The 26,324-nt window shown below is 38.8% G+C and overlaps 1 protein-coding gene across 1 annotated transcript; it reads right to left on the reverse strand.

The window, feature by feature from the left end:
* Window positions 1-10: 10 nt before the first annotated feature.
* Window positions 11-20,546, reverse strand: LOC139708675 (rhotekin-like). Its single transcript, XM_071620610.1, has 12 exons — window positions 20,412-20,546; window positions 16,868-16,975; window positions 14,862-15,156; window positions 12,880-12,933; window positions 8,616-8,736; window positions 7,075-7,252; window positions 6,007-6,121; window positions 5,566-5,675; window positions 3,765-3,893; window positions 2,121-2,289; window positions 957-1,070; window positions 11-546 (listed from the first exon to the last, which is right to left on the reverse strand). The coding sequence occupies exons 1-12, from the start codon at window positions 20,544-20,546 to the stop codon at window positions 332-334; spliced, it is 1,743 nt and encodes a 580-aa protein (XP_071476711.1). The 3' UTR covers window positions 11-331.
* Between the last annotated feature and the right edge of the window lie 5,778 nt (window positions 20,547-26,324).

Below are 26,324 nucleotides of genomic sequence, written 5' to 3' on the forward strand. Positions count from 1 at the left end.
AGCATTTACTTCAGTTAGGATCTCGGCGCAGGAGCGTGGTGACAGCTGAATTTAAGCTCATCAAAGAAAGACGGGAGGATGCAACTTCTACACTGTTGCCTTCATAATACTGTGTGAGAAATCCGATACCTCTACAGAAGCCTGTGGAGACGGTGGTAGAAATGCCAGGACGCTGGCTTCGTTGCTTCTCCGATGAATTTAGTCACTATTTTCATACATGCCATCTGTACAGGCCCTAATCTATTTCAGGGTCCTCACAGCTCAAGGTCCAGAAGATAAAAACAACTCTCGGTCTCCACTGTTTGCCCCCTTTTTTTGTTGCTATTTGCTCTCACACGCTGGTCTCTTTGGGCCCGCTTGCTTTCTGGCTGGGGAATAGCGGGGGAGGTGAGGAGGAGGTGGATGATGATGATGATGAGGAGGTGGTGGACGATGTTGCTACGGAGGAGATGCTCTGCGCCCTCAGCTTGTGCCTGCTACGGAGGTTGTCAGCTGGCGAACCCTGGAAGACGTTCTCGTCGTTGAACTCTTCTCTGTCGGGTGACACTGGGTACGTGACAGGTATTGAAAAGTGGTACGTTGATACACGGTTGGAGAGGTAGAAATGAAAAAGAGAAGCAAAATAAGGATAAAAAAGAATGAGTCATTTCATAACACCATACAAAAAAATAAAAAATCTCTAGAATATACAATGAAAGGAAATATGCCATCTTATACAAAATATATACATTATAAAAATAGGACAACTGAAATGTCAAGATACAGGAAACACATGAAAAATATGTTTGTTTGATACAAATAGTGCCTTAATAAATGAATAAAGAGAAAGTTTGATTGCAATACACTTGAAATAATAACCAGTTCCTATCCCTCAAATTCTTTTCCAACTATAATTTCAAGTGGTTCACTTTAATATTTCTTGCACAAACTGTCCTAGGCTAATGGTGTATGATTACCGATTGAGAGTTCATCATAGAGAGAGCCTTTCCTCTGAGCCAGAACAAGATCTGACCTCCTAGGGTACGGTGAGTAGATCTTCATCGTCTCGTAGCATGACTCTGACCAGGCATCTGTGGCGTAGAGAGACAAAAGCATTGTGTGATGACAGGGGCAGACAGGATGACCAAAAATCAGAAAGTCTTACAACATGATCGACAGACATAAGCCAATGCAAGCCATGGAATCCTTGCCAGTCTGAAACATACGTACAGTCCGACCTCTCTTATCCAGCCTCCCTTTATCTGGATTTCTCCATTATCTGACGCAATCTCGCCATGTTTGGTTTGGTTTTGTTTTTTTCAATCTTATAAATACGGGGAAAAGGGGGATTCAAACTCAAACAAAATTCCTCCACAAACACACATGAATTCCACATTATTCCCAACATAATCAATAAACCTTCACATTAAAGTTTCATCTAAAACAACACGCAATCAGACATTCACTACCCCCAAAAAACAACACGCAATCAGACATTCACTACCCCCAAATTTTGCATTGATAGCGAAGAAAGAGTTTCAGTGTCTGACGCAACCTGCAATAGGTTACATGTAGCTACCATTGGGTAGGCAGCTGCATGTATCAAACATTGAGTCTCCTGTGTCTGGCCAAATCCCTTATCCGGATGAGCGTCGGTCCCCACATGTCCGGATAGGAGAGGTTGGACTGCATGTAGGCACATATTTACATATTCTCCTCTTTTTAAGGGTAATAGTCCCTCTACTTTGAAAGCTTTTGAGGGAAAACGAAATGGGTCACTTTACTGACAAATGATGACAAGAATGATAATGCCTTCGAGTTGCTATTGTTGTTGTTGTCTGTTGTGTGATAGCATCATATCAATGGATTGTGAAGCTCATCAATTAGTTGCAAAAGGAGTAAAATATGTAATAATAAAGATTTTCATCAATCTCTTCCACTCCACTGGCAGCAGACATCCAAAAGTCACAAAAAGCTTCCTCTTTCCATAAAAAAAAAGAAAGACACATTCAATCAACCACATGCAAAAGGAATAGTTTGTTTTACTCATTCAATTTTCTTTAAACAGGAAGAGTTCACAGATAGGTAGCACCTCAAACAACAATGGAATGGGTCTGATGGTCAGGGTGATGGTCACTCACCAATGTTGACCAGCTGCTGCTCAACAGCCTTCAGCCACGACTCGAGCTCCTCCTCTGTGTCTGCCTGGAATAGGTGGAGTGCGTCCGGATCACCATGGCAACCAGTTACAACGAATGAGAAGGGCTCGCTGCAAGTCGAGGATTCTGATGATCGCACTGCAGATGAGTTCTGCAAAATGATGGAATATTTTCGATATGACTGAGTAATAATAGCAGCCTGGTTCACTAGTCTGCTCTTTGTGAAACTTTTATCTTTTATTTGTCTGTAAATACCAAGATAATATTACTTTATAGATATTATCACTAAAGCTGTATTCCTTTTGCAGCTCAAACAGTATCATGGCATTTGTAAGGATCATTCTATTATAGCATGGTTGTAGTGACATCTTTATATCGAAAGCAATGGTTTTTATTTGCAACTGGTATCAAAGCCATATTATCAAGATATTTATTTTGAAAAGCCAAGATGATAAAAACAATATGGGCTCATCATGTAGTTTGTAGTCTATCATATGCAGAGTGGTTTTGATAAGGTCTTATTTACCCAGGGTAGCCTCTTCAGTGTTGCCACTGTTCTACCAGAGGGCCCTGCCGTTATTATCACCCTAGCGTTGCCAAATACCCATTTATACACCTGGGTCGAGAGGGACATTGTGGGTAAAACATCTTGTCCAAGGACTCCAGCACTGGGTGGGATTTGAACTAGGGTCCTCCGATTGGGAGTCGAGAGTCTTATCCACTATGCCACAGCGCCCCCACAATGATTTTGAAAATAACCGTGAGAGGGGTAGTTGGTGGGGGAAAAAAAAAAGTGTGAATGAAGGCCAGAGTACATAGTATAGCAAGACACAGTGAGAGGTATCAAGAGGATCATACAAGGAGAAATAATGTAACAGATGAGAGTGCTATAAAATATAGTGAGAAGCAGTGAGATGAAGTAGGAGTAAATGGGATGTTACTATGTTCTGAACTGGTTAAAAGATCATCCATAAGATGGCATGTATATGCCTTCCTTCATCCTGATGACAAGCAATTTGAAACAACAATCCCATCTCTATCACTCTCACATCAACTCCTGCAACCATTCATCTTATTCTTAACCACCATCATATTTTTTTCCCCCTCTGATCATTCTCCTCTGTCTTATCGTTTCCTCCGATCTAATGTCTCTCCCATTTCTTTATAGACCTGTCTTACACAAGAGGTAGACAGCAAACTACAATATGGTATGTCCTGCCATGCACACCTCCTACACATACAAGGAATATTTTAACTTCCTCACCGACATAACTACCTTTAATATCTGTCTCAATTGCTCAACTGTCATTGCCAATGCTTCTTTTGCCAAACATTGACTTAATAAAACAATGTCTGTTGGAAATGGGGCTGTAAGAGGCATTTTATTGCATAAATCTGAGGAGACATGAAAACATTAGTGGCATATTTTGCCACGAGACTTTTTATGTCTTTTCAGAATTCTAGATCTTTTCACTGATCTCCCGCATTGGTTTGCGGCAATTTATTCAAAACTGATTTTTCAATTTGGTTACTTCCTCTTTTGAGGATGTCAAAATGTCATTGTAAATTATGCAGGAAATCATGATGCCTAGCAATCCGGTTGTTCTGGGTTTGGTTGACACATACCTTTCTCAGCTCTACACACTTGATAGGAACGCCAAGGCTGCTGTCCGTAGGGTCCTCCCAACACTCCAGCCGACACCCTCGTAACGTGCACCACACCCGACTGGACACTGGCTCGCCGTGAAACTCTTCCTGCTGGCACAAATGACAATGATAACAAGAAATACAGCGGCTGACGCTAAGAGCGGACAAAAATCAAACAACAATGGTAAGCAAAGACAGCAACTATGGATGACATTCATTGATAACTAAACATAAGGGCACTCCGGTAAAACAGAAATGAATACATATAGTCCTTGCTTGTGATTCATGCATTGGTAACCATTGCAACTAAGATCAGTGCACTTTTTATATCAACGACGTGGCAAGGCTACATTCAGCAGTGCAGATCCATTAGATTTTGAGCGAAAAGCTTTCTCTGGAAATTGCTTTCATCAAAGATAAAGTTCATTGTTTTCTTCTTTCCAATATTTCATCCTTATACCAACACAGAGTGTCAATGTCTTGTAATGTGAACATGACATATCAGGTGTGATAGCATAACATCACATCATACTCTTTCTGGATGTAGACTTCCCAAAAGACAGGGCAGAAAGCACTGTGCCGTTAATATCACTGGTGTGGAGATTGATACGGAGCTACAGAAGACAGAAGAAAGACTGACATGAAAGGATCAACTAAGAGCAGGATGTGCGGATAATGTGCAATGACATAGTGATTGAAATAAACAGATAAATGGACAGCTATTATACATAGACAGATCATCAGATAGACACATAGATGGATGAATAGAAAGACAGACAGATCTAAAATCAAAATAAGAAGGCAGATAGAAGTTATACATAACATACGTATATATATTATATATATGTATATATATACATATATAGTGCGAGAGATAGTTTCCTTCCCAAACGTGCGCGGTGCCTCATTGTTGGTTGCACATATACTGAAAGAAATTAGACTGAGGCAGACGCTGCTCTCGATCTTGAGTCTCCCTTTTATTCAGTCAAGCTTTCGGCCAGTCATCAGGCCTTCCTCAGGATCTACCAACAGAATAGTTATTATCTGAATAACCTGATTCAGAAATTCAGAAATTCAGAAATTCAAAAAATTGGTAATATATGAAATTGCATTACATATTATATGACACATCAGGTAATTGTGACTTTATTATTGCTATTTCTAGTACTGCCAATACGCGGAACAACTACAATGTTTATATATATATATATATATATACTGAAAGAAATTAGACTGAGGCGGACGTTGCTCTTGATCTTGAGTCTCCCTTTTATTCATTCAAGCTTTCGGCCAGTCATCAGGAAGGTTCCTCGAAAATTCGGATTATTCATTAAATCAAGATTGGCTATTAATGCATTCCCTGCATTCCTCTGTTGTGACTTTATTATTGCTATATATATATATATATATATATATATATATATATATATATATATATATATATATATACATATATATATATATATATCATCGCTGGGGCAACAAGACCTCATATCTACAAAATGTCAAATATTCAGGAGAAAGAAAAAAAAAATGGCAGCCACAGCACTACATCAAATGGGATAGTCTTTCTTTGACATGCTAAAGTGGCTTTATTTTTTATGTAAGACAGCTAGGATTACGACAGGACATCACTTAATTGATTATCTAGCCATTACTCAAAAAAAAAAAAAAAAGTTCACCAAAATTTAAGATACAAGGTCTTGTCGCCCCAGCGACGATAATAGATAGACCTAGACAGGTTTAATATGGAAATAGCAGGTGCCTATCTGTCTCTCACCTCACATGTAAGGTAGCCTGAGTGAATCTCTTGTATTACGCAGGACGGCTGCGATGCCATTCGACAACAGATGTTACCAAACAGTGGAAGTTGGTGATGTGTTCTACCATCTAAACAAGCAAACAAACAAACAAACAAACAAACAAAAATACAGAAAAGGTGAGGAGGTGATTGACATTTAATAACAACAACATAAATACATCTATTATGTCTGCCCCTACAGTGCAATGAAGTATGCTGAAAGCAGTGCCCTCTTATAATGTCCATACACAAATTAGCTACAGCCCAACAGATTCTTGTTTAATTTGCAAACACGTACAGATGCAGACATATCCATTTTACAAGAGGCTACAACTCCAGTCAAATGCATGTACTGTAACTCCTACGCACAATCGCTTCTCTGCGAATACTTCACACAGCAAGGAAAAACTTCTGGCCTACCTGTCTGAGGACAGAGGTCAAAGGTCTGTACGTGGTCGCTGACATCTTGAAGCTGCAGTCTTGCCCTCGCAACAAGACAGTACTTGGGACCCTCCACAGCCTCTTCCTCTGTAGACTGAGAGAGATAATACCAACAAAAAGATCATAATGACAGCAATATCAGTGTAAATGCTAGAAGTATACATACATGTGTGTATTCACAGAAACTGTGGTTGTAAACATTAGGGGCTGGTGCAAGGGATAGTACATGTGGTTGGGCTAGAAATACCTAGACAAGGAGCCCATTTCACAACCATATTTTCAAGGGTTGTAAAGTGCCCAAAACTGATGAATTGTTTCCTGTCTGCTTTTATATACAAAGTCTGCAATCATAGCCGCTTTAATAGCAGCTAACAATAATTGCAAACCTCTTCAGGCCTCAGGGCTGGTTGAAAAAGCTGCAATTGTCACATCATGTGATAACTGTATCATGTTACCCGATTTTTGGCCCCAATGTGACATTTATAGACTCTATTATGGCTTGCACCTAGTTGCTGATGTTATGGCACAAAGCCCACTTAATGCACCTTTTGTGGTCCCCTCATTCAATGTTCACAAAGTGTCCCCTAAGCATAACAGTATCTATGATAACACTCTGCCTAAATGCAAGGCTTCCCATACATTACTGTGAATTGAGTGACAGAGCAGCAGTTTAAAAATCTTACACCAACACTCTGAGCAAACTTGGATAATCCACTCAAGAGCTATTTTGTACAGTTAAACAAAAACCTGTATTGCTATCTCTAGATGACAACTGCAAATTGGCTAATATCAAATCTTAGCTCGAACTAGAGACATGCCATGCAGATTGAAGTGTCAAATGTTTTGTGATTTTCTTTGAACGTGTCAAACATCTTCTGGTTGCTTGTAACATACAAGCTTTTATTCTGAACTTGTAACAGATTAGAACATTGTGATTATGATGGACTGTTGTGGCATGAACACCTCATTCAACATCATCTTGTCTGACACCTGTTGATTGAATTTCGCTTCGGATATCACAGAACATTTTTACAAACACCCACTCACCAGACTCAGGGAAGACGTGAGTTGCTGCTTGTGTCCGAGGCTGCTCCTCCTTCCGACCGACGACAGCGAGTTGAGTTTTCGTCGGATCTTCTGCGGGGTGCTGGCGATCGTCATGTCGTTGTGCAGGTTGTACGAGTACACCTCCAGCGTGCATGTGAAATCTGGCCTGACATTGTCACTGTATGAGGGGGAAAATGGCAGAGTTTATCTGAGGACATGTAAACTCTACACATTAGTGCCTGAAAGCAATCATTTGTGATTTTCAAAATGCATGCCTAAAATTGCCTAGCTGATAATAATAATAATAATAATAATAATAATAAAAATACATGTACACTACAATGCCTATATGTAATATGCTTGATATCACAAGTATGTGATCAAATGGAATGTAGATTTCCGAAACTCCGATAGAATTGTCAAATTGTGATGAGTATGGTGATAGGCTATATATAACTATATCATATCGGTATACAAACAATTTTGTCATGCTACACAAGAATACATGATCGCAAAAAGAAGCAAAACTGGAGTACACGAATGTAAGGAATAAAAAATAGACTCTGTTTGTTGTAATGGCATGTCTCAAGAACAAACCCCAAGGAAGTGAATGAGACAATCTTCATTTGATAAACTGGGGACTGCCCTACAATTTATGGACGAATTGTTTTAATGTCTTTAATTTCTTTTTTACAGCTGACATAATAAAGGGAAGATGACAGGAAGATGAAGAAAAGATTCTTTGAAAGACAACTTAAAGTGTAGTCATGATAAAAGAAATTAAATTGCAGGAGAAATTGGCAACACGGTGCTTTAAAGACTGTGTTTAAATGGTAACCCTCCATCCATCCCAAAGACAATTTAAGAATAAAACATTTTTTTCCCTTTTATTTCTCTTGCCTTTAACATAAAGAAAAACAATATTTTGCAATCTTCCTGAATCGCCCACTTTCATTATTTCAGTCACATCATTGGCAGAATCCAGCCGTACTTTATCATTGTTTTATCTTAAATGTTAATGTTTTTCCCCACCACAGTAGAAGATACTTCCTTCCTCTTCACGTACAAACAAAAGCTGATATGGATTTCATGAGGATAAACAGTCATGACAGGGCAACATCTTGCACAGGATTTCAGTAAAACAAAGAAAAGAAATGAAGAGAAAGGGAAAGATGAAAAGAGGAGACGTTGGGTGTATCCCCACCAGGAAGTAATACTATGGAGCTGAGGGAAATTGTCACTGCTGGAAAGCAGAGCCACTTGAAGTCATTACTTCTGGTCTCACGTTGGCCAACACTAACAATCAGGACAGACTCTTTGTCACTGGTTAAAATTCTATCGGACATTGACTCTGCAAGCCATTGTGCTTATAGTCCATATCCCGTTCAGCCCGCCAACTGATTGTAAATAAAAGTAACTCTGCGGGGGTTGATCAACACTTCAATATCCACTTCATTTAGGTTGCTTGGCTGAAGAAATCAAAGAGCAGTTTCTGCCAATGACTTTCACATTCGGCATCCTTCTCAAACTTGTGTACTTACAAAATGATGACGTCACTGAAAGTCACATCTGTGGCTTTCCTGTCTATGTTGTGCACCAGCTGAGTGGCGTAGATCTGGGTGTCTATCTTCAGTAAACAGAAGACAGCATACCTATGGTGATCTGCAACAAATCAAGGAAGCAGAATGTTATCATGTTTTGTATGTTTTTTATTTTGTTAACATTTTATTCCACATATCTCATTGCAGCTACCGGATAGTGCAGAGCATATCTTACATGTACAACACACCGGCATTGTCTTCAATACAGTGAATGGCACATATTTCGTGGGACTTTACTATTCTTTTGCGAGTTGGGTGCTAATACTGAATTCAGCAATATGTGAAAATATTAAATCTGATCCCCACATGGATGTGAGGTGCATGCACACATATATCTCTGTTCCTTTTTGTACTCCATGATAGCGAATGAACCACTTGCTAAATTGTTGGGAAGTCCCGACTCATAGAAAATTTTAGGCTCGCTAATATACATGTATGGTGTATACAGTATACCAGGGAGACAGCAATCAATTTGATTCATATTAAGTCATAATGATAAAACCTAAGACACAGACACACACATGCAAATACACACACACGCAAATACACACACAGAGTTATGCATAACAGTAGCCATTGGTCTCATCATATTCATGTAAAAGACACTTGAAATCATATTTGAGCTAGACATGTCTCTCTGTATACACCAAACAGGAAAATGGAAATGTGATGAGGCGTGACACATCCTCTGTTTATGTTTGTCTAATTGCCAAGGCGGTACTGATGCCCACAAAGTGTCTAGGCTGTTATGACGCATCCATGTGCTGCTTGTGGGGCACGTAACTTAGCCTCCATTAGACGAGAATTGTTTGGTATACGAGAAAGCCCGATGAAATGTGGGACGACGGGAGAACATCAAAGACGAGACGAGAGTGTGGTATGCAGTGGATTTATGGCATCAGTGCGTCTCTCCGCAGACATGAGGTTGCATTAATTACAACTAGGGGAATCCATGTCGCTCTTTTTTATGGCAATTATAAAGACAAATGGGTGCTTTGAGGGAATGTATGAAGAGTAATCACTGTGAATCTTTCTGTTATGGGCATTATTGACATCCTGCTTGCTAGTGGTAACTTGCTACCAGCGCTTGTCAGAGAGAAATAAAGAACATGCGATGAAGTCTCTAAAGTTTTCCTGAAACTTCTTCACAGTTTATCATATTGAACATGAAACCGTACATTTATTTATTTTTTTTTTTACAATGTTTACTTGTGGAATAAGCAATGCACTTTCTTCCTTGAGATCAGAGCATGGTTTTGCCAATGACGGCTGATGAGTGAAATTCCACTCCATGTTCGGTTTTATTTTCAGCTTTGATAAATAGGTTAAAATCACACAAACAGAATGGTAGAACTTCTAACTTTCATCAGAATTGAATGTGAAAGAACAAGACTATGAGACTTAACAATTTCACAGCAAAATATAGATTCACAGGTGTGCAACACTTAAAAGCATCCATTTTAGAAATCAATAACATCAATCAATGATACATCTGTACAAACCTTCCTCAATATCACATGAAGTTTGTGTGAATATCTTAACTTGAAGCCTCCAGACTTCATCAGACATAAATCATTACATCACAAATGTCAATTTTCCCCCCTCTTTCACAACTATGCAAAAAATATATAATGGCTCCAAAGCAAGTGGGATTTTACAAAAGAAAACTACTTCTTTCTTATCACACTTTCAAATCACTGTCCTGTTTATTCTTTTCACTTCCTACATGAAATCAATCAAAATAATTTCCACATATCCATATTCCATGGCTGAGGAAATAAGAAGACAGACGCTCCAGGGAACTAGGAAGGTCAGATAAGGTGTAAGACTGTAATTTGATCTGCAGAGTCTTGAAAGTCTTTAGACGATCAGCGCCAAAGAGAACACATCTCTCTATATATGCAACCTGGCCATGTCTGCATGTGAAAGTCACGTCATTCATCACAACCGAGAAACACCATCTGTTTGTGCTGCTGGGATGTTATTCTGGCTCAACTACTTCTGGAGAAGTGGCTCTGTTGTAGGCCCTATTGCTGATATGTCACTGGAGATGAATTGCTCGTATCCAGACAAAACTCAACCAGCCTTGTCAGAACCAGAGAACAAGTGGATACTCCAGGATTATCTCAAGTTAAATCTTTGTGTGCGATAGTGTAAATCCCTCGTGCGCAACATTATTCTGAGACTGCAACGCATGAGCGCTTTTGGAAAATATGCTATTTTACAAAGCAGTATGACTTCCTATCGAAGCCTTTAATTTTAGAAATGCAGTACAGCAAAGTTGTGGAGAAAATTGCGAGCTTTGATGTGATGTAAATCTTATGATCAGCTATGTGCTTTATACGGCTATTTTCATGCAAATGACAGGTGTTCAAAACATATTGGTTTGTGCGTGGTTGAACATTTGACTAAAACATGCAAAGTTGGCAAGCCGTTGACAGAATCTTGCATGCAAATGTGGCACACAAGGAGTTAAAAATAGAGTGAAAATGTCACCACTACACCGTATGTTCATTCATGTATTTTCTAACACTGCAGAATATCTCACACCCCTTCACAATGATGTCAATCTTGATAACATTCTGATGGTTGATATTCAATTCATTCCATTCCATGATTTCCATCCACTCAATCTCCCTCTGCATTACATCAATCTTTCATTTACTTTCATTCCACTTACAAGATACATAAATTTGAAAGTGAAAACACATGCAATCTGCACATGCATCATTACATGAGGGAGGCAACACAATGTCGTACAATTGATCAAGCTAGTAGAAAATCTCATTACATGCTTTTCCTGTGTTTGCCATCCATCCCTTTTCCCTCAGAAATATATGCTGTCTAAAAGTTGAAAGCAAGCCCATGTCGTGTTGAAAATCTCTGAATATTTCATTTTGTATATTTCAGAGAGTCAAGTGGGGGAAAAACAAACCAAAACAAGATGAACCCGACACAGCAAAAATTGCACTAATTCTGGACAACTCTGCACTCGATGTAATCTGATTAGCATCTTTGTCAGATATATCCCTTTAAATCAGGAGATAGCTGTGCATGATCCCTCTCCCCACTCTCCACATGGCTGCATCCCATGGCTGAAAATCTCATCACTTCTTTCCAACCTGTGCCAACAACACGAAGTCAGTCAGTCAGACAGTTGAGGACCGTGCAACTTGACATCATGGGCACTCAAATGTATGAGTCGAGCAGGGGGCAGCATTCCAAATAAAAAAAATATGAAGAGTGGGGAGCGAGCCGGGGTATGCTCATTTCCTCACTCCCATGTTCAAGATTTTCTCTCATATACATACTTACAACACACAATGCATACATGGCTAGTCTGTAGAAACCAGACACAGTTTAAGGTTTAATATCAAAAAAATCAGAAGTTTTCAAACATGCCACAGTAGCTTAAAAAAAATGACACAACAATAATTTGTCTGGGAAAACATATGTGTAAAACTGAAACATATGAACAATTTGTTTAAATCAGAGGAAAAGAAACAGATTATGAAATCAAAATGGTAGTGGGTTCTTTTGCTGAGTGGTTCCTCAACAGTTCATGTTCCCTCTCAGCTGTCATCTAACGTAGAAGGCTTATGATGTGCAGACTAGGCACATCACCTGTTCATGCACTCAAGTTGAGATCAAACTAATGCCAGAGGAGCTGTAATTTGACGTCTAATTAGAAAACAGTCCTCCACCTGTTCCCTAATGGAACAGGAAATGCAAGCCCCGAGGAGCATGATGGTACCCACCCTTTAGGTCCTTCCTGAAATGGTGCAGATAAAGTTTTTACATTTCAAAACTAGAAAAAAAAAACTAGTTTCCATGTGACAATTATGTTATTATCAATACAAAGCAATAGTAAGAATGCCATTTCAAGTCATAGTTTGATACTCTGCCCATGAATATTCTATAATACAGCCATTCAATAGGCAGCAATTTGCCTGGAAGAAAAAGAAAAGATTACTTTGCAAAACACAGTGAATTCTCACAAACTTAACTTTCATCTGAAACAAAAGCACCCTTTACTTGGAGAGAAGACTAGAAGACCCCCCTAAAGATTAAAAAAACACCAAACAAACACAAAAAACAAGCACACATACATGAACAAAACAGAAGCAGCAGCAATAATACTAACATCAAAACCAATAGCAACAGCAACAGCAACATATGAATGATTTCCATCAGTTGCCCTTACCTCCTCGATTCTTTATGTGGTCGACATCACGCCACATCAGGGGAATCTGCAGATCTACAAGCAACAGAGAACAACCGACGAGATAACAAAAATTACAAATTAAGTCACGCATCTACTCCCTACTCACTTTCGAAATGCTCTATTCCCATCTGGTCATGCAGACATTACTAGAAATGTCAATTTCTGCATTTTCTGCAATTTGCAGGGTAATCCAACTCCACAGAAATTACCCACATCTCTTCATGTAATGTGGCACGCATGAAAATTGATGCCTGACGCTGCTTCCCCCGATACATCGAAGCAATATTCATTTGCCTCAACAAAACAGATATTTCCTCCATCCTTTTCTTTTGTATCTTTAAAACAAAATGACCAGTATATATGCTCGAGGATATAAGACATATGTTCTCTCTCACTACCAAGAAAAAAAAATTTCAAGTTCTCATATAAATTTCATACAGATATACAAAATCATGTAAAAGATAATGAATGGATGAAATGAATTAAGTGGATTTCTGAAAGACCTTCTCTAAGTCGGGGCCAATATACCTTAATGGAGAGAAATGAAGCAAGAGTCATTCAGATGTCAAATGAGTGGAAGAATTTGACTGCTTCCCTACCTCCCCCCCCCTTCCCCCGCCCATCTTGATTGATGCTTGTTAAAAAGCAGCCTGAATCTCATAGATTAGAGTTGAAATCTTGTAGGAGGTGCATGTTTACTTCCCTCGAGAGAGCACTACATCACATAATAAGTGCAGAGTAAAGAGAACTAAGGCCATCCCATCCATTTAGATCTTCAGATGACATTCATGCGGTACGCCATGAAGAAACTTTAGAATGTTGCAGGAAAGACCTGCATTAAAATCCTTGCAGGATTGATTGACAGAATTTTGGGTCTTAATTCCAGTAAGTCTGTATCTAAATACCAACACGAAAGAAAGATGCAAAAATAGTGTTGGCAGCTCATATTCATATTGCATGATTGATTATGATATTGACTGATAATAAAGTAAATAAAATTATTAGAGTTAACTGTGTACATGATATACTGGCAAATGCATACTAATTGATTCCTAAATTGATCAAACACAAATTACAATGATTTTCATTTCTTTCAAAGGCTTCTTATCTTTACATACAATAAATCAGCAGCTTGTATAATAATTTATCCATCATTGATCGAACACAAATTATGATTTGATTTCTTAACTTTATGCAATAAACTATTGAACTGAAACATAACCAAATACATTTTCTCAACAATGATTGTTTCAATTTTCTTCAAAGTCAATACCGGTACTATGCTTTGACGATGCATTGAGGTACAATGTAGATGTGGTGAATATGAGAGGGTTTCCCCCACTACACATAGTAGTGGTCTGCCACTGATCATGTTCATCCAACCACAATTCCATTTCATTCCAACATGATTCACAAGCTGGGGATTAGGACTGACCAGTAAAAAATGCTTGATCATCTCTGCTCCATCATATTTTCTTTTTCTCCTCAGAGAACTATAAAAAGTGTGAAATATCAGCTTCACTTCTTATGCATGGTTAATATTTGTACAGTAGTTGTTGCAAATATCATTATGTATGCTTTTTTCTCTCTCTTTTGTCAAATCAAACTACATTTTTGTATACATGATTGCACAAGATCACATGAATGTAGATGTGCTCTGTTTGACCTTCAAATTGTAATACAATCTATTTCTGAGTTGCTTTCAGTGTTGTTATTATATTTCTCTGCATTATTCATAAAGGAGGAAAAAACACAGAGAAAATGAAGCAATGCATTAATTACCTGTCAACTGATGCAGAAATAAACCTATCAGTATGGGTTAGCAGTGTTTTTTTTGTTGTTGTTCTTGTTGTTTTTAGTGGAAAAAGTGTCTAGATTTCTTGTGTTTTGTATGTCTGTTTGTTTGTTTGTTTGTTTGTTTGTTTGTTTGTTTGTTTGTTTTGGCTACTATTCTCCAGTACCTGAAATGCAGACTTTGGACCGACAAGGCTCAAGGAGGTCACTCCCTGATTCCGCCTCAACACCAGAGTCACTGCCACCAGCGCTCTTCACCTTCCTGGATGCAGCCCGGTCTGCAAACTGTGCCGCCTTGCGCCGCTGGAGCTCTGCGACATAAGAGAGGACCCGAACGTTGGACGTGAGCAGGTTCTTGGCTGCTTCCAGGCTCTGATTCTCTCGCTTGCAGGCTGCCAGAAGTTTGCGCGTTCCTTCGCGCATCTTGATCTCGAGATCAATCTTCTGCTGCATGTCATAGTCCTGTATTAAAACAAGTTAAATTTTACAACACGAATGTGTGGGAATAAAAATTTGCTCATAAAGATGCATCCCTTCTCATGCTAAGATGACAAACTGTGTGATAAAAATTGATCGAACGTATGTAGCAGAAATTTGTATGGGTCAGCAAAGAGTGGAGGAAAAGGTCTTCGTGTGTAGACTATCAGCTCAAACTTTCAGGATTATGTTACATGATACCGATGACAGGTAATTATGCAGACTTGGTTCAAGCTGAATGAAACTGAAATTATGCTCATGTGCTCTGCTGCACAAACAGAGCTCCGAGGAGGTGCATGAAATAAGATATATGAAGAAAACGTGAGGGAATAATCTTGTCTTGGGTCTAGTACACATGCAAATGTATTGGCTGTGAAGGTGGAAAGGACTTGGAAGGCTGTGTGGGATATTGGTTCTTGGCAAACATAGCACCCATTTCTCTCAGCATCTCACGCCTCAAGGAAATTGACAGTCCAACTCAACCACCTCACTCTCATGTTGTCATGTACCTTAGGAAACATACCACTGTGCTCTGTATGAGACTATCGATCAGCTTCAATGGAAATCAACCTCAAATGGATAGGATGCACGAATCACCTGCTTATTTCCTAGGCGTCACAACAATTTTGGATTGAAGTATTTACAGCAATGCAATTCCTCCAGTGAACACATACACTGAAAGGCAGGGCTCAACACTAACTTTTTTTTTTCCTCTGGTGGACCATTCAAGCTACTAAAATCTTAGCTTCCAATGTAGAAATGTAGTGGTAAGAAATAAAAAGAAATATAAAAAAAATTCATTTTGAATTTAAGCTGCACAATCAAGCCAACAGCCTTTTTAGAAATTTGGTGGCCTGACAACAATATTTAGTGGCCCCGAGCCATTGGTAATATTGAGCCCTGCATAAAGACCTACCATCTTTAAAACGAAATTCTGAACTCTTTCACTGTCAGCGCCATAGGCACATTTCATGTCATTTGCATTTTCTAGAAGTGAGCCTGACAGGGATGATCCGGTTTTCTTATAAACAAACTAATCAGAACGAAATTGGCTCTTCCAGTGCATAAGTAGGGATGATGTGAAATAAAGAGTGTGGCCACCTCACAGAATCGCACATCCATAGTTCCAAACCAGAAACAAATTGGCGTTCAAATAAACATTCAAGGTTATTTTCTCTTAACACTGATAATATCATTAGTTATTCGCACAATTCAAATAAATCCAAAGCTCTCCCAAATGTTCTGTTTTGTCTAAAATATAGCATTATTTTCTGCAACTGGGTCACATGCTGCAGAACACGTGCAAAAAGTACATTTCAGCAATTACACTAAATGTATCAACAACAACAAAAAATAAATCTTTCCATGACAAATATTCTTGGAAGCTATTCATCATAAAATCTAGACCATCTAATAGAAACATTAATGAATAAACTAAAAGAAACATTAATGAAAAGTCTAATAAAGTACGCATTCATAAGATTTTATTGCAATTTGCTTCTAGAGATCACATTCAGATTACTGAGTTCAGTGCGATGCTAACTATGTGTTCTCACCTCTCTTTCCCTAAAAAAAAAAAAAAAAAAAAAAATCAAACAACAATCACTGTCACTTGAACATTACACACACTGGAAGTATCCAATATGTTTGCATGCTTTATTCTGATGATTCCAATTTCTTCAGCACTATCATTTACCTGCAGACTGACAGCCAGTTGTCTGAAGTAGAAGAGATCCAAGTCCTCGATGATATCCCACCGTGACCCATCCTGGGCTATGCTGGCTCGTATGTCCATGGAAGCAAGCTGTGCACAGGAATACAAATAGGAACATACTGAGATTGGGGAGATAAGTTGGTGGCACATCAGTGTTAACAATATTGACTCATCTCCGCATACTCCCAAGCTATTGATGGACATGTAGATAATATTGGACATTCATGGATGAATAGGTAGACAGATGGATAGCTAAATTGTACATACTCCCACATACACATTTACATTGTAGATAGATAGTATAAAGAAAGAGTGATGTGGGGGGGGGGGGGAGAGGGGCAGATGAAAATAGATGGGTAGATTAATAGAAAGAGAAAGATAGACATAGACATAAAGTAAGAGACAGTAACTGGAGGAAAAACAGCCAGACACAAAGATTCTCTGATTAGATATCACTTCATATTGGTGCAGATCTAACAATGATTGAGAAAAAAAAAAAAAAAAACCACTGAAGTTGGACAACAACAAGTCTCCTCAAAGGGAGGGTGTGTGATATACAATAAACTGAGGAAGGGCAATATTTAGAGAAGATGGGGAAATTAAAAAGAGAGATAGAGAAAGAGAGGGAAAGACAGAGAGAAGAGGAGGGGGAGGAGGAGGAGGAGAGAGAGATATAATAAGATAAGGGAAAGGATGGAGCAGCCCACACAGAATGGGAATATTGATACAAAATTAAGAAAGAGCAAACTTCTAGTCTTTTTGTGCTGAGAGGTCAAATTTCAACAATCAAGAAGATAACTGGGTGATATAGGCCTACTGACAGTTGATCATTTACAAATCATAACTCTCATATAGGCATATGGGATATCATTTGAATTTTCATAGACCTGTTGCTTGCATTATTACTGACAGAAAAAAAAAAAAAAACTACACACAGACACAACTGCAAAATCAACTTTATATTTCACTAAAATAAACTGTTGAATGATAGCAGGCATAATGTAGACATATCATGTATGAATTTTGGCTTTCATCTCCTACTGTATTGACGGGTTCGGCTTCAGCTCCAAAGTCATGTATAGCTCGCAAAGTCATTATACTGAAATCTTTGTTGTCAGAAATATATCCAGGTATAATCTTCATGAAAATTACATCTACAGGCAATAATCAAAGTAAATGACATTCTTTAGATTGCAAACTGTGGGGAACACAGTACTGCCTTGGATAATAATACAGAAATGGATGACTCATGAGTCCATTTAATATTTGGTTGCCTTTGCCTCGCACTGTGCACCAAATGTATTTCATTGGGTGGCACAAAAGTTGGGAAATATCCCCTCCGAGAGGTAATTTGATTTGAGTCATCATAACAACAGATAATAAGAGACGGTAGTTGGATGTGTATAAGCTCTGAATTTCCTACAAAATGGAGATATATCTGTGGGTACATCATTGGGTGCCTGATGGTCCATGGCTGGTTTGGTTTTCGGGGGGGGGGGGGGGGGGGGGGGAATTGCAGCCTCGGAAAGGGGCCAGTGATCACAGCCATGATCAAGAAAATAATTGACGTTGGGACAGAGGGCTCAGCGCAGTAGCTCATGAAATGCTAATATCTGGCTCCTGGAATTGAAATGGAGAGATGAAGAGGGAGAGAAAAAAGAGGAGGATGGAAGAGAGGGAGAAGGGAAGAGAGGGGGAGAAAAGGGGAGAGGAGGAGACCCTCTCTGGGGCAGCCAAGAATTTTTGTGTCTGCCACAGAATCTCTATTGGGGGATGAAAAGCATTAAGAATATACACATGCCTCATTTTTAATGATTAGCAATGCTGACAAGTAGTCTTCTGCTGAAGTATATCCAGACCTTCTTAAATGAAAGCTTAGAAAATGTGTACTGAAGAATGAACACAGTCAAATTTAATTCTGACAGGCCAATTGATGTGTACAGCCTGTAGCATGTGAAAATCATCTTGGTTAACAAACACAGACTAAGCAGTATTACAGTGGTTTGTATTTCAGGAGTGATTTACACACAACTCTCCAGATGCTATACCTAGTGTTAAATGGATGGCTCAAAGTGGTACTGGAAACCCCAAGGCAAATACACCCCAATTCAGTTGCATCTTTAACCCCCATCTTTTGTTGGCAGCATTTAATATCATAATCATACAACATCAAGGTTTACATTTGCTGTCTGTCATCAATGTCAAATTGATGGGAGGACAAGGGAAGCAGTCATAACACAGCACTGATACCACAGCCAAAGAAGTGAGAGTTACTTATGTCACAACATATCCTTATCGATCTTACTTCTCAATCTCTTGCCAGTCTGATGGCGCCTTTTGAAATTCCATAACCGTTTTGTTGTACAGTAAACAACTACAAATGTTGCTATGGCGACTGGTATGCCTCCACCATAAAGCATGATTCTCCTGATAGGTCTGTAGTACATGTGGACAATGTGTGATTACAGTACATTTTCACAAAATTGGCAAAATATTGAAATGACATGTTAGTCACAAATGTGTTGAATGTTCACCTTCCTTGACCTATGTTTAATTGGATGAATAGGAGAGCATGTATTGGGGGATTTAAGGACTTTAACTTGACTTCGACCCTTTCATGGGCTTATGCATTGAGTAATTTTCAAGGTATGGAGAAGAAGTTCAATTTCTGTATTGAATAGTAAATTGTTGCCATTTTCATCTGGCCTTTGACCCTAAAATTCATAAGAGAATCACTGTCAGGCAGAACATGCATAAAAATACATGTACACTAGAAATTGCAATCTCACCTACACTTGAATTCTTCATTGCAAACTCGATCATAAAATGAAATCATTTTGTGGCATATTCTGTGCTGCGACTTGAAAATATGTTACTGAACTGAATGTGAATAACAATCAAAGTCTGACTTTTTGGCATTCTGAGCCAGTAAAGATAACTTGAATATTAATGCCATTTTATCAGTAACTACTGAAAGCTGTTATTGATTTTCTTGACACAAGCTTTTTGGGGGCACTGATTGTATATCACTTGGCACTTAGTCTCATTACACCGTCTAACAAATGTCTGTACTAAATTAACACACACACACACAAACACACACACACACACACACACACACACAAACAAGCATACAAACAAAAAGCTTCAACATTTGTATGAGCTGTTAATATCACTAGCCTGCATTCAGAAATCAAAGAGTAGCAAAATACACACACGTGTACACACACACACACAAGAAAATACACTCCTATCTACACTTTCAATGTAAACTTGACCATGAAATTAAATAATTTTGGAACATACACCATAGGCCTGATATCTATGTTGTTGAATATTTCATCCTAGGTGCAGACTAACAAATACAACTATATGAAGAAAAAAATAATTTCACAAAGCAAACCTGTCACTGTCAAAATGCAAATATCACAGAAGAACCACCCAAAATCACCGTCTGGTGGCACGGACCATAATCCCCTTTCTTGGTAAATGATATTCTTGGTTAAGACATCCTCAGACAGCAAACACAGAATTCCTCTGGGCAAAGCGACACCTGCATTTCCTCTTCCGTGGACGTATTTGAACTCCGCGTCCACTCAGGGATGAAATCCACAATCGGTGAAACCTCCTTGAGCTCTTCCACTTCTACGCACCATGGCATGACTCATATTGTATGCAGCAGTTTTTCCCCCTCTCGGTGGCTTGAGAAACATGTCAAAAGCGTGTGAAATTCTGACTCATCTCCCCCTCAAAATATAAAGCCTGGAGTGACTGCACTCCTAGCCCTCCAAAATCTGGTTAATCAACCCCTGTACTTGAACAAGGTCCGGATTCATGACCATAAAGCTGATGTCTCTCCTTGGAATGTTCGAGTACCATTAATTCCATGCCCCATTTCTTAGACTGTGTTGACTTCAGAAAGGCATTAGCATCTGACCATCAATATGAGAAAGGATCTAATCACTAGTACTTGAGTAAAATGTGTCATGGAACACGATTCATAATACAATAGATGTTGTGGGTGCTGGATATGAACAGAAAGAAAACCATGTGTGCATCTACTATGTGGTTTAAATACTGCATGCATGCTTTGATGAGTCTGTTCTGACCAGACTAGTTTAATGGGATTAGGGTAATCAAATGCCTGCAGAAATAGGCCAAATTCTGATGTGCCTATAGGATATTGTAGGCCCATTCACATTCAACAATTATCAGTTTTTGGATGTAAGTTCAGATTTTTTTTTTTCTGCCATCTTTCACACATAACCCCCAAAACCTCACTCTTCTGCAAGTGAATCACTATAAATCTTCAAACATGCACATGCCCAAACAATGACTGGAGCATGACCCTGGGCACCCTCAGCGTCAAGAGATGGTGAGGTAGATCATGGTATTAAAATAACTTATCAGTACTTTTTATTCATGCGCCGTTCAAACACCACTGCAAAGGCAACTTATCACAAGGGTGTTTTAAACAAAACTTGTAGACTCTTTGCACCAAGATGGGAATCACAGGAGCGAGTGATTTTTTGTGTTCACACAAGAATTATCAGTTATGGCATCCCATCTAAAAAATCGCTCTTTGACAACCACTATTTTTGAGCTTGTGTAAACAATCTTTCAGAATCAGTCTACCACATCTACAGTGTACAAGTAGTTGCATCAACATGCTGTACTTGCAAGTGGTTTATTTCTAACATTCTCAAAAAACATGTCAAGCATGATGTCGTTAATGCATTGATCATTTTCAGATCTTGTGGTAATGCTGGCTGGACAGGTTCTTAACCACATCATGGCCACTTCAAGTTTGTATCACTATCAGGCAGTCATCCTCCTCATAATATTCTTCATTCTCTACTTTAACCTGTTGAGAACTGGTCGCGAGTATACTCGGGCAGGTGTCTATGGGAAATGTGTGGTACAGCAAAATGAGTTCATCCTCAAAGGTACATTGTACTGTTTACCATTGGGATCAGTGATTTAAAAATGTTCGAGTTATCACATGTCATGCATGTGTAGGTCAGTTGTATCACAAAACATCCTATCATATAAATATTTCACAATACAGCCTAAAATATAAGGAGATATATCACTACTTTTTTGTTGTTGCAATAAACCGTAACTGTAGATGGTTTATTCTAAAAAGTTTTATTATAACTATTATTCATAGTTTGTATATAATATTTTAGTTGTAATTTACATTGATTATGCTGATTCACATTATCAAATTGGTTGTTTCTATCCCTAACTCACATTTTAGAACTATTTTGAAGCACTAAAGCTGGGTTTTTGTTTCATCTGAAAATGGTAAATAATACCTTTACGATAAGGTTCATAATCTCCCCTACAAAAATGACAGGAAAGATAACCTGCACTATACAATTCTCTTTAGAGTGTAATGTGATCATGACACTTGGTATATTTCCTTCTAAGAAACCGGTATGTGTCAATGATAATGACTTCCTGAAATCAACACTTTAGCCTTAAAGATCTTGAGAACATTTTTTACTATTAATGTATTGCTAAGATGTTTAATTGCTGTACCGACTGCCTAAGTTAAAAAGCTTCAGAAGCCTTCACGCACAAATTTCACACAAAAATGTGATCCCTTGTGGCAGATGATAATTCCTGACATGTAAATAGCATGATTAATGAATTAAATTCATCGCAGATATCACATACATACCTTTTTGATCAAAAGTGACTAGAGCATCCATTTTGCATTCAAAGAAATCTAAATGACTGAAAAGTATGTTCTTTTGTTTTACTACCACAAAATTTCAGAGCACAATGCGCTATTGTACATCTTGATACAATCACACACTTTCTTTCTTTTATATCATGAGACCAATGAATACTTCATCATAAATTTTTTTTTTCAGAATCACAGAGCTTTGCAAAAGAGCTTTTCCTATAAACTTTCTGCACTTTCCACTCAACTGCTGGATATACAGTACCTTTATTTTTTTTTTTTCAATGTAATTCAGAATCACTGTATACTTGGCTAATTTCCTAAAAAAAAAAAAGAAAAAGAAAAGAAAGAAAGTAAAGGCATGCTGTCTGCCATTACCAAAGAATTTATTTTTGCCATCGTTTTTGGCAGGCGATAGGTGAAATACAATGCAGGGTGAATAATTCCATTTCATGTTCACAACCCACCCCAGAAAGAAATCATTACCCCAGGCTGGGAAGTACAAGGTATCAAATCATAATCACCAAGCTATTTTTTTTTTTTTTTGTATTCAAACAGTTTTCAGCAGAGCCTGTCACGCATGACAGATTGCAATTGCCCCTTCTCTCACACCTTGCCAGCCCATAAAAACAGATGATTTGTGGATCAGCTGGCCAAATCGGGCAGCTCAATATCCTCTTGGATGATTTGTGGGGGTTACAGCCGCTCTGTCAAAGAAGTTTAGAAAAAAAAAAGGAAGTCAATGATGCGGACACACTGGACGGATGGGTGGACATGGCCCTGATGAACTTCATCCCAGTGGACATCACTACAGTGACTTGTCAAGATGTGGATTGTTTAATATTGAACTGCATGTTGATTACTTTTTGTTGTAACCATGGACCTACAACACTATAGTAGGTCTATGTTGTAACATACACTGTACGCATGGATCATATTAATGGCAATGATGGTGAGACTATGAATGGAAATCTATAGTGAATTTCCAAGATAATCTCTTTGTCCAGAACCACAAGTACAGTATTAAAGTGGAAAGACCCCTGCACTATTACTGTTCAGACAAGTTGAACAAATGCAATCAACTGATGTACACTTTGTATTTGGTACATTGTATGTTAAATCACTGAAAGTGAACTCTGGTGTTTAAAAAATGATAAATTCTAGAAAAATCTACCCATTCTGGTAGGCTGTAGGACTTGTCAGTAGGGCCCCATTGCATAAAAAGATGCGATCAAACATATGTTGTTAAAGGGTGTGTACAGTTCTGGTCGAGGTGAGGATTTAACTTTCAACGTTTTGCGAGATTTTCAGAAACCACTCTATGAGACGTCAAAGAGCATGCAATTCTAAGGGCCCGTAAGGGGTATTAAAAGTTTATTTGATGAAAATCAGTTTTGAAATGGCCGAGATATCCAAAAACAAGATGAAACAAAGAGATCCTAATAAAAGGCGTGGCCTGTCGCCTTTTATTATTATCATTTTTTTTTTTTTTTGATATCTCAGCCATTTGAAAACCAATTTTCATCATATAAATGTTGAATCCTTCTTAAAATCACATGCTCTTTCATATTTCATAAGAGGTTTCTCAATATCTCACTTAGGAATGTTCAAAACATGAATCTCCACCTCAACCAGTACTGTACAGTCCCTTTAAAAAGCAAACACGCAAGTAGGTCTGGAATCACCCAATCAGAATTGAGTACGGTACTTTTCAACAACTTTCATATTGTCCCCCGAAAATCGCAATCACCACAAATGTAGAGACTGAGCATTAATACTGTGAACTAAAATCTGACAGGAAGTAAAAAAAAACAAACAAACAATATCGTACATAGATGCTTTGACAGGGCTGATGGCATTTACATGTATGGTAGAAAACAAAATTAGAGCTTCCAAAGAGCAATCAGGGAGATATCTGTACATCACATGCATCTCAAAAAGATTAATTCCTACATCATGGAGGCTTTTGTGTTCTTTTGCCATAATTTCTCAATCACAGAGGGTTTTACGTTCTTTTGGCACAACATGAAGAGGCAACTTATTTTTCAAGAAGCCTCCTGCAGAATACAGAAGACTGGGCTGCTCTGCAATAATAATAAGACTCAAAGGTAGACGGAAAAATATGCATTGTGGGATTGCGGGATTCACTGAACTTACGGCAGTACTGCTGAAGCTCCCGGCTCGCTTACGGCCCCCTATCTCAAACATGATTCAGGCTGGGAGTGGAGTTCTCCAAATCACAATCAAAATTGCGCTCACATAAAAAGATATGGAGAAGATAAGTGAGAAGGCTACAGTTCTGCCAGTGACTACCGACGTAGTACAGCGCACTGATTTATCGCTCTCCGCCGGTTGAAATTCAAGTCTCTCTCCATACAATTTGAACGCCTCCTGGAGCAAGGCTGTGAAATTGATACTGCTGGCAGCTACGTTCTCCTCACAGCATCCCCGTGCAGCACCATGCAGACTCCAATATCTCAGCTATCTGGCTTATTGTCTTGCAGTGTTTGATTTTTCTGCGGTCATCCTTCTATCACTGAATCTTGGGTTTACCGATGGGAGACGGGACATAAATGCTGGCAAAACACAGTGCTCGTAGCAGAGCGATTGTGATCAGTTTGCTTTGACATATGCTGTGATTGTTCTTGGGACACAAATGTCAATATACCATCAACTCAGAGAATTAACTTCCTTGTTTACCTTTTCCTTTCGTATCAGAATGGTGTGACACAAATAGCTGATCAGAGCAACACCTCAAGGTCCTGCAATTCAATAATCAGATGACACATGCCTGTTACAACATTCAAAGTACGGAAATAAGAAAACAGAAGTGAAGCACTCGTAGATTATATGAGCAGAGGCCACGCATGCTTCCAATCTGGTGGGAAAAAAAAAAAAATTGGCCACACTCTGTGGCAAACTCAGAACAGGTGGTTTATAGCAATGCCATTGACATCCCGGCAAATGAGGGAAAGCAGTGTGATATAAGCCGCTATGAAAAACATATGCTTCATTCCGGCAGATCAAGGCATGGACTGCAGTGAAGCCTCTCATGTAAGGGTTGAGGGACACATGGTTAATCGTTTGGGGCATCAAGGCACAGTCTCTCCTGAAACTTTGTTCTTGCTTCGTTGAATATGTATGCCAAGACCTGGGATACACTGTACTTGTGGAGAATGTGGGGCCATGAAATTTGAAATGAGGTTGAATCTCTCGCTTGGCATTTATTATTATTATTTTTTTTTAGTGGTCAATCAGATCCGAGTAATCTAATCCTCATTGATCCCTGCAAATGCAGATGCTCACATGGGCAAGTGTTGGCTACATGCACACCAAATTGAGGTACCGAGTTCTCCTGTAGGGCAAAAATGGAACTTAACAATTAATTTTGATCTCACTGTTTGCAATCTGCTATATTCCATCCTTATCCATTGCACAGCAGAAGGTGGTGGGAAGATGACAAGGAAATGCAAGAGAGTCACAGCGATAGTGCGCAATCAATCAGAACATGGTCCGACATGAAACGCACATGTTTATCCAGGCAAACTACTGAGAAGTCCCTCATCAGAACACAAAGCAGAATGACATTATTTCTTCCAGTTCCACACATACAGAGAGTCACATCAGAGAAGGTCACTGACAGGTGTCAAACTGCAATGTACCAATCAAGCCTATTTCATAAGGCAAAACTGCTCTTCGTTTGTCACACGTTATAAACGTCCAACATCCGCTCCATGTATTCCCTTT

The sequence above is a fragment of the Diadema antillarum genome, unplaced genomic scaffold, assembly GCF_040938485.1.
Source record: "Diadema antillarum isolate AM-2024a unplaced genomic scaffold, OU_Dant_1.0 seq00001366_RagTag, whole genome shotgun sequence".
In the NCBI taxonomy this organism is placed as follows: domain Eukaryota; kingdom Metazoa; phylum Echinodermata; class Echinoidea; order Diadematoida; family Diadematidae; genus Diadema; species Diadema antillarum.